Here is a 9,681-nt window from a genome sequence, read left to right on the forward strand (position 1 = left end):
GAGTCAGTCTCACATGTGCCAGTGACTGCAACTACTGAAACGCGGACCAGATCAGATCCAGCGATCACTTCTTCCAAAAAGATTTGTGGAAGCAGCCAGGGAGCCAGATCACCAGCATTACCCTTGGATCCCTTGGACAGTGATGACTGCATGGACCTGCCCACATATGTCTCCCTTATAGCAGAGCAGAGTAAGACCTGTCCCAATATCAGGAGTATCCAGAGCCCCATTCCTCCTGAGGACAGAGCTGAACTCTCTCCACTAGAGGCAGAACATGTGAAGGGGCCAGCAGAAAAACAAGAGGAAGTTGAGGAGAGCTGCAGTCCGGGTCTGAGGCACATCACAGTAAAGCCTTGTGATGTAGATCCATGTAGAGACGAAACCGTCCTGGTTCACACCTCGGGCCACATCCCGCTCACCGTCTCCACTAGCAACGGGGATGAGACCCCTGTTCTTCATGGAACAGAACACACTGTCCCGCTTTCTGATGCCACAAAGGAGAGCTATGCAAGAGAGGATGACAACAATAAAGAGGAGTCTGACATTGCAATGCCTTTAAATCACTCCATGGATGGTGAGAGTGAAGACATCCCACTCATCAGCCTGCACCCAGCCTATGTGCATCCGGTTACATCTCCCTTTTCTGGTGATTTCAGAAAAGAGATCACTCACCGCGGAGGCGTGGTCGGCTCCAAAATCATGAAGCGCTCTTCCTCTGTTATTTCCGACTCAGGTATCGAGAGTGAGCCCAGCTCGGTAGCGTGGCCCGTGGAGGCTAGTCTGCGTGGTCGGCCTCTTCTGGACTTCTCAAGTGAACGGGAACTCCCACAACAGATAGTGTGTCGGCACCCGGTTCACCGCAGCTCTCTGGAAGGGCTGCAGATGCAGAGTAACGGCAGCCTTCCAAGTGCTGGTATACAGGCCTCACTCACGTCCATTAGCTCCCTGCCCTATGAGGAGGACCAGCAGCAGAGGCAGCTCAGCAAACTAACCAAGTCGGTCTCAGCACCACAGATAAGTAGCCCAGAAGACACAGAGGAGGACCATGTGCTGCTCAGCCAGGAAGCAGTTACCAAGAGCTTAATGCAACACCAGGACTCATGTAACGTCACCTGCTCTTCCTTGATCAGCAACCTAGATTCAGAACAATCTCTATTAGACACAAGTTCAGTCACAAATCTTGACCATATTCTCAAGGAGAGTATTAGTTTGGAAAAGTCAAATGCAGACACGTGCAGACCCAAGACAGTGTTAAGTGGTGTGTCTGAAGTGTTGGATCTGCAAGAGTCTGTAGAAAGCCCTCATGTGAAGGAACGGGCTGTTAATGGCAGCTATGGGGAGAATATTAATCTTCAAACACACATCATTGAAGTGAGCGCCTCAGTGGAGGATGTGCATCTCATTGCATCTGAAGCAGCGCCCTGTAGCTGTGGGAACAAACCGTGTGTGCATGAAAGTGCAGCGGATCAAGAGAGAATTGACACTGGAGATGAGTGCCAACAGCTCCATCAGACTGAAGGGCTTACTGTTGAGGACCAGGAGGGTCTGGATGTCTCCCTAACACCTTTCGAGCCCTCAAGGCTTCAGTTCTCCAACAACCTCTCCAACAGAACCACCGCCACACAGAGGCCCACTGACCTTAAAGGGCTGAAATCCAGCGATATCATATCATCTTTTGAACTGAATGGGTTATCATCCAATGAGAGAGAGCCTTTGGACTGCCCGACGAAGTCCTCTAAGATCCCCAACTCTGGGCTGGCCTTTGTGAATAAGAAGATGGTGGAGGTGGTGAACATGTCAGTGTCCTGTGCCCCGACCTGTCTGCCATTTTCTTCTGTTCTAAGAGACTCTCCGTCCGTCAGTGGAATGTCCACTCGCCAGACTACCTCACCTATAACCCACCAGCCCCTGGGCTCCTTTGGCATCATCTCTTCATCTTCACTCAACCCCCTCAACACAGATGATGACACCAACGAACGGATGCTAAAGTGAGTTCATGTTCTATCTCGACTTATTGTGGTTTAAATGTATTTAAATCCCCATATTGAATTTCATACTGTAGCATACTAGCATTAGTTTACAAAGACAAACAGTGACACTGACTAACAACCAGGTGACAGCTACATGCGCAACAACAGAAAAAAAAAGTGTGTATTAGCTTTCCATCTAATGTCTTCCTCTCATCTACAAGCCAGGACTTTTCTGTAAAACAATAGCTTGCTGAACAAGTTGCATAACAAATATCTGCCAAGGGAATGATGCTGACATTGCAGACTAGATGGCAAATTAGCTTATGCATTTGCACTTGTGGATGGGTGCAGTATATGTCGGGGAAGTATCCATTAAGTTTGATGCATATCTGGATCAGGGTCGGATCTAGGAAGGTTTTATCACTGTTAGTTATAGGTTGTGTGAAGTCAGTAGGAATTAACGTCTCAAGCATGTTCAAATGTCTGTGTGATATCTGTTCAGGCAGGTGAGAATAATACCTCTCTGACCTGGATGTCAATAGATAATGTGTGAAAATGAAAATGGAGGCTGTCTTCCAAGGAAAACTTTGGAGGAGTAACATTTTAATCCAAAGCAACTACTTGAAACAAGGTCAAAACACAAGGTTTTATGTGTATGTGGAGACAGCTGTTGACATCTAGTGAAGTAGCTGGCAGCTACTCATACTTGGAAAGCCCTAGCATAACAAAATGTGGGCAAATTTGAAGCGAGGGAGTCAAGATGAGGTGAAATGCCTCCTGCATGTATTAAATCACATCAAAGGGTGTGCAGGCAAATCCATCACGATAAACTGAAAGTACAGGAACTGGAATCGGATTTGTTTTTGACTCCTGCACTGCTAAAATCTCTAACCTGGTTGGATGACAGAATAATAAAACCTACAGAGAAGCTTCTTGTAACTCTGAGGGTTTGGTCTGAAGCCTTGGTTGGGGGCATTGTGTACCGCAATTCAATAAAATGCCGAAATCTGGACATGTTTTCCATCATATTATGGATCTTAACGATAGGACCATGTTTATGAGATGGAGTTTTAGTGCAACATCTTTCAAAATGAAATCTTAGACCAGCATTTAATTTCAGTGTTTAACTAAAGTTTACATTATTCGCTAATCGTTGCACATTATTGGAAAGTTAGTTTTCAATTTATCGCTAATGCCCAGAATATAATCCCTCTTGTTCTTTCCTGAATCTCTTAAGTTTCTACAAGGCCAAAGAAGAGCTGTTCAAAGAGTTGAGTTTTCAGGCCAGCTTGTACAGCGACCTTCCTCTCCTGGCATCAGATCTGCCCTACTTTCCCCCGGAGGAGGACGATGAGGAGTTTGATGACGGCATACACCTTGTGGTGTGTGTCCACGGGCTTGACGGTGAGTCCCCACACAGCATAAGCACACAAACGTAATAGGAATGAAACTGACACATCTGCACGGTACTGTAAATCCTTTTTTAAGATGTCCCAATTAGCGTTGTGAAGGTAATTTAGTCTCTGAGTGTATGTCCCACAAACCTAAAATACATTGCACGCTATAACCGGATTTCTTCAAACATTTTCCAGGTGTCTGTTAAATGATCAGTGGGTACCCTTCATAAGAGCTGAGCCAGAAAGCATGTGTGAATGATTACATTTTTGCTTCCAGGAAACAGCGCAGACCTCCGTCTGGTGAAGACTTTCATTGAGTTAGGGCTGCCGGGGTCCAGGCTCGACTTCCTCATGTCTGAGAGGAACCAGGTACATTTGTGGATGACAGCCACGAGAGCAAATTGAGAACATGAACCGTCACACACTGTGAAAGTGCCTTGAGGCAATTTGTAGAGTGCTGACAACTGCACCTTTCATCTGCCGTTTCCCCCGCAGATTGACACATTTGCAGATTTTGACACCATGACGGACAGGCTGCTGGATGAGATCATTCAGCATATCCAGCTGTACAATCTCACCATTCGCAGGATAAGGTCAGCTGCTCCACTTTAATACCTTGCAAAATACACATTCCTGACAACTGTCCTTTTGGATTGATTTTGACTGATTATTTGGGGCAAAGTCAGAGCAGGGACAATCACCAACCTGAGCAGCCTTTAGTTTGGTCAGTAGATGGCAGCATTGTCTTAACATTGATGCCTATGCTCAGCATTGATTGCCTTCACTTAAAGGAGTCACAATGCCCGTGATAATAAATACACTGTACCAAGACAAAATGGATAAGTGACACAAAATTGATGAAAAAGGTCTTATCATACAGTGCCAATAAGTTTCTGACTTTCACTTGATAGATTATTCTCCTTTATGCGGCACTCTGTCGCCGAGTGCCGCATAAAATTATTAAGGCTCCCATTAAATTAAGTCATTTATCTTCCCTCTTAATTGCCCTCAATGTGCCAATTTATATTTTCTTTTTTGTCTCCCCAAGTTTGTTAACTGTCTTTATTGTAGCATGTTCCCAAGAGAGTAAGAATCAAAGACAAAAGCAATGGACTGCTACAACAGCATCTGGTTCTTTGTATATTACCTCTATATTTAGTTTGGTAGGAGACAGATGAGAAGGAGCAGGCGTGGCGATGAGGGATTTCGGGTAGCGCAGTATCAGTACAGTAATTAAACTAAGTGACAGACACAGCGTCATGAATCTAATCATTCCCACTGCTGGGGAGATATTATTAATTCGTATTGCATGTCCTCTATGTTAGCATCATTAAGTTGTCATTGCCTTTGAGGATGTTCAAGTAGTTAACAAGTTAATGAATTTTCTGCAATTACCAATGTTGCAGCTAAAATCTCCAAATAGCATCCATTGGACCTGCTGTCCTTCCTACTTACAGCTGAGTCTATAATAAGACATGCACAGTGTCAGAGGTCGGCAGCGTTGGAGGCACTGTTTTTCCTGCCACCCACTCAAGTTGCAAGTTTATCTCAGTGAAAGTTGTTTGTCTTCCTGCAACAGTTTCATCGGCCACTCTCTGGGGAACATCATCATCCGCTCGGTGCTGACGAGGCCGCGGTTCCGCTGCTATTTGCCCAAACTGCATACTTTCCTCTCGCTGTCAGGCCCACACTTGGGAACGCTCTATAACAACAGCACGTTGGTCAGCACAGGTGAGGCCTATACTCAGCTCTGGGTAGAAAAAACACACACTGCAGATGCACAGTATAGCATTTTGATGTAATGTGCTCTTTATAGTCTCTTATCTATGAATACCATGGATACTGCTCAGTGTGCTTGGTGTTTAAAAAGTAAGAAGCCTGTTAATCTGTGTGTGTTTGTGTCTGTCTGTGTGTGTGTTTGTGTGTGTGCGCTGTGTGTATTGCTTAGGCCTGTGGTTAATGCAGAAGCTGAAGAAATCCGGATCCTTGCTGCAGCTCACCGTCAGAGATCATGTCGATCCACGGAAAACATTCCTCTATATCCTGAGTCAGAAACCAGGTATGTTATGAAATTCAAAGCAGAGTTACTGTATCGACTGCCTCACTCTGCACACAAGTACCTGACAGACAGTCTATTCAAATTTTCCGAAGTATTTTTGGCATCTAGTCTTGTCTTTTTAACATCAGCTTGCTAACACTCAAACCCCTGGCAGCGAAACAGTGAGTGGCCTGTGAGAGGCCTCCCCACTGTGTGAGTGGAACAAAGCAGTCGTTTGTCACACAGGCTTGAAGAAGATAAGCCTGAAAACGCTTTTTTCCCCCTCCAGAGCTGTGGCAGGCTGACAAAACGATCCAAACCCTGTCATTTGAAACCCACCAGTGCACTCTCTTAAAAGCACACTGACAGGAGAGTAGAGGAAAGAGAACACAATTTTATCTAGCCTTTCAATGTATTTTGTCAGTGAACTTTGCGTTTTACAACCAATTCACTTCTTTCGTGTGTCTCCACCTCTCTCTCACACACACAGTCACGCACTGCAGTCCTGTTTACCTGTTTGTTTTGTGTCCTTTCAGGGCTCCAGTTCTTCAAGAATGTGGTGTTGGTGGCATCTCCACAGGACCGTTATGTTCCTTTCCACTCTGCACGAATAGAGATGTGCAAAACTGCTCTCAAAGACAGAACCACAGGTCAGCAATGCATATTGTATAATAATGTTGTTTAATATTTTGGAATGATAACCTCCCTTCTTACCTGTGCATAAACTGGGTATTAAGTTGTTAAATATAAGGCACTTATGCTCACTTTAAGTGTAATATTAAGCTGTAACTACAAATCACCTCTTAACTACAGCGTAAGTGAATATATCAGCAACCTTTTTTACCCTTTGTAATGTTATTGGACACATTTAGCATGTTAACATACAGAATCTGTGGGTGAGGGAGAATATTTTGGGGCCTTCTGGTTTTCGTTTCTAATTTGATCAATCACGTTTCAGCAGGCCTTAGTTGTCTATGGCTTGTAGGCTAGAGAGCAAAAAAGGCATTGTTAACTGATGGGCCCAATTTTTGTCTGGACCTGAAAAAACTCCAAAAAGTATTGCTGTTTATGTTTTGTCTGGAGAAATGTTCCATTCGTTTGATTAAAAGAACTAGACATACGTTTAACTATAGCATGGAATGGAAGAGTTAGACTTGGTCTGGATACACACTGTCCACCCTTGGAGCCCCAAAATATTGCCTGTTGTCTTTAGGCTTGTTAGAACATCAACTAAGCCAATCCAGTACTAATATAAGTTAACAAAAAAGATGACTCTCACCAGGTCATCCATTTGATCAATGAATACAATAAATCTGCAAGGCAAGCTAAGATTACAGCTACTGATAATAAAAGTATCTTCCTGTCAATTTTGATTTTGCGGAATTGGGGAGAAATTCCCCTCTTCCATTCCACTTCACTTTCTTCTGGAGTGTGCGATGCGGCAAGTTATATGCAGTGAATATGAAGCCACAGCCAGCAACTAGTTAGTTTAGCATTAAGACTGCAATCAGTGGATGACAGCCAATTTGACTTTGTCCAAAAAAAATCTTGCCAGCACCACAAATGAAAAATTAAAACATTATATCTTGTTTACATAATCGATACATTGAGGTTTTATAGGTGTTAAAGTGCTGGATGTGTTCTTGGCTGGATGTAATGAAAAAAAAACCTATTCCTCAAAATGTCAGACTATTACAGCGAAGGTTAAAAGTTTGTGTGGTCTGCCATGTGAAATATAAATAAAGAAAAGAATAAGAATGTGTGCCAATTGCTGTTGAGCTAACTTTGGTGCAATACATTTATTAATTTAGCATAACTCATCCCCACACGTGAATTCAAAAGATGTTTCATGTATATTAGGAGGATTCGCTCTAACTTTCCACATTTTTGCCTTGAAGGACCTGTGTACACTGAGATGATCACCAACCTCCTGCAGCCACTGATGGAGGCCAAAGAGTGCCGGCTGATCCGCCAGAATGTGTTTCATGCCCTGCCCAACACAGCCAACACCCTGATTGGCCGAGCAGCCCACATCGCTGTCCTGGACTCCGAGCTTTTCCTGGAGAAGTTCTTCTTAGTGGCAGGACTCAACTACTTCAAATGAAGGTGCTAGTGCTCCAGACTGACAGGACCAAATCGGTTGGAGACTGGCAGGGCAAATTTGAAGGAGAAGGTCCTTACCTTCACCTTTTAAAGTCTATTTAATGTATATAATCCCTGGTACCGAAGAGGCAAGACGTGTATATCTCATTGGTTCGGATTGATAGCAGATATTAATAAAACGTCATCGTGTATTCGGAGTGTTTAAATTGCTAACTGAAAAAGTCTGAGTTTGACGTGTTGCCGTGCAAAACAACATCTATCACAGCACTGACTGTAGTTGTTTGGTTGGCCTTATGAATAACCTGTCAGCAGGCATTTAACCACAGTACTTACATTGCAGAGTGGGTTGGAACCTATAGCATCGCTGGTTGATTGAATTCTTCTGTAAAGGTTACACAGATGGTTTTACACTATCCTTAGAAACGAGGCAACAGATGCACAGCATTTATCCTCTGGATTGTACATGATTTTTTTGTACAATACAGACTGCCCTTTATACAGAAATTAGTATATTGTTTAAAGTTATTTATTTTGTATCTGCTGATGTATCTACAGTGTAACTAGTCCATCTAAATGTGATCTATTGTGTGTTGTTATCATCAAATCAATTGGATCTTAAAATCAGTGTTAATAATACTGTGCAGGAGGAGGTGTTATGCTATGTAGACTGTAATTCAGTATAGTGTAAAAAGGAATACGCGTTTCATACACCTACTTTTAGTTATTTGTGTCTCGTTGACCCTGATTTGCTAAGATAGCTAAGGCTACAGTGAAATGAGCCTTACGGTTTCATTGACACCGAAGGCTTTATATTAGCTTTTATTTTTTAACTGATTGCACTGACAAAACAGGCCGATTGACCAATTTCCATAATCATTATTCCATAATACTCTTTTAATCATGTTACACCTGTCAGGCTTTGCCTAATCACCGGAAAAGATATAGCTTTTTTTCAATTTTGATCTGCTACTGATATGCCAATTTTAGTACATTGTGATGAACAGTTGGTTATGTAATTTCTCGAGTTCGCATCATACCACTGCAGAAGACACGGGAGCAATGTGCTAATCAGACTTTGTCGCAGCTCAAGTGACCTAGGTAGCTATCTAAGTGGAATAATGCTAGCTCCAGAAGTTGGTTAAAAAAAGCCTTAAAAAGACTTAGATACCATAGCCCTGCTTGTTCAGCTTTGCATAAATACAGGCTAATATATTCATACAGTATATTTACACAAAAAAAGATTTTAGGATTCGGGCTCACTGATTTTAGACTTTGCCAAAATCCAATTAAGAGCAGGACGGACAGTACGCTATGGTTAGCATCTATAACCGGCTTCATATAAAAAAAATGACTACATAGTGGATTTGATAGTCATGTACGGGAATTTTTAGCAATGTAATAAAGAAAACCTATTTGGTGAAAGACCTTGCACTATAGAATGGAGCAAAGATAATGTAATTTCGAAGGTCAACCTTGAAGAATTTTAGCAAACGCATAATACTTTCATAAACCGTCCAACGGCATTGAAGTAAATCTCAATATGATAGCTATGAAGATAACCCAAGTGATAAACATGACTAATTCCCAGATTGCTCCTTGAATCATGTGACAGCTAAGCAGAAGAAATGCTTCATCATGTAATCAACAGCAGATTCATTTTTCATATAATGTGAAAGAGAAAATCCATGATGATATACTGCAATCTTATGGTCTAATGACCACCATTTTTCTAACGAACGAAATTAATTTAAAAGAAAATCCTCTCAACAAGGTTGGATGGTTTGTATAAGGCACTATAACATTTTTTTTTTTTAAATAGGGTGAATCAGGGTGATATTGCTTTGTTTTCCTGGAAAACTGGATTATTTTACGTAGTGCGGACCTACTACCAAGACTTTTTACTCACACATTGTCATTTTCTATCAATAAAGTTCGGTATCATGCAAGATGGGAGCAGGGAAGCACTGTCATAGCAGAGCCTGTCTCAAGTTGTCTAAAAATGGTGTTCATCTCATCAGCTGGATCAGAACTGTGTTGGGTAAATTATTTTTACTTCACCATCCACAACCTTTGCTGTCACATTCGAGCGTAACAGACAGGAGATGTGGTTTTTACAGCATATGGACGACGACTGTTTCCTCATCACCGTGCTGTCCATCAAATGTTTACATTC

The 9,681-nt window shown here is 42.5% G+C and overlaps 1 protein-coding gene across 2 annotated transcripts in view; it reads left to right on the forward strand.

Annotated features, from left to right (window-relative positions):
• fam135b (family with sequence similarity 135 member B) overlaps positions 1-8,597 on the forward strand; it is a 44,203-nt gene extending 35,606 nt beyond the window's left edge. Inside the window, exons 13-21 of one of the 2 annotated variants that reach the window (XM_053446430.1) lie at positions 2-78; positions 127-1,988; positions 3,208-3,374; positions 3,645-3,736; positions 3,863-3,960; positions 4,947-5,098; positions 5,316-5,426; positions 5,942-6,055; positions 7,304-8,597. In XM_053446430.1, coding sequence (XP_053302405.1) covers positions 2-78; positions 127-1,988; positions 3,208-3,374; positions 3,645-3,736; positions 3,863-3,960; positions 4,947-5,098; positions 5,316-5,426; positions 5,942-6,055; positions 7,304-7,509 — 2,879 coding nt within the window. In that variant the 3' untranslated portion in view covers positions 7,510-8,597. Of the gene's footprint in view, position 1; positions 1,989-3,207; positions 3,375-3,644; positions 3,737-3,862; positions 3,961-4,946; positions 5,099-5,315; positions 5,427-5,941; positions 6,056-7,303 lie in introns of both variants that reach the window. The other variant, XM_053446429.1, reaches the window with a different exon arrangement.
• The last annotated feature ends 1,084 nt before the right edge of the window (positions 8,598-9,681 follow it).

The sequence above is a fragment of the Pleuronectes platessa genome, chromosome 18, assembly GCF_947347685.1.
Source record: "Pleuronectes platessa chromosome 18, fPlePla1.1, whole genome shotgun sequence".
Taxonomy (NCBI): Eukaryota; Metazoa; Chordata; class Actinopteri; order Pleuronectiformes; family Pleuronectidae; genus Pleuronectes; species Pleuronectes platessa.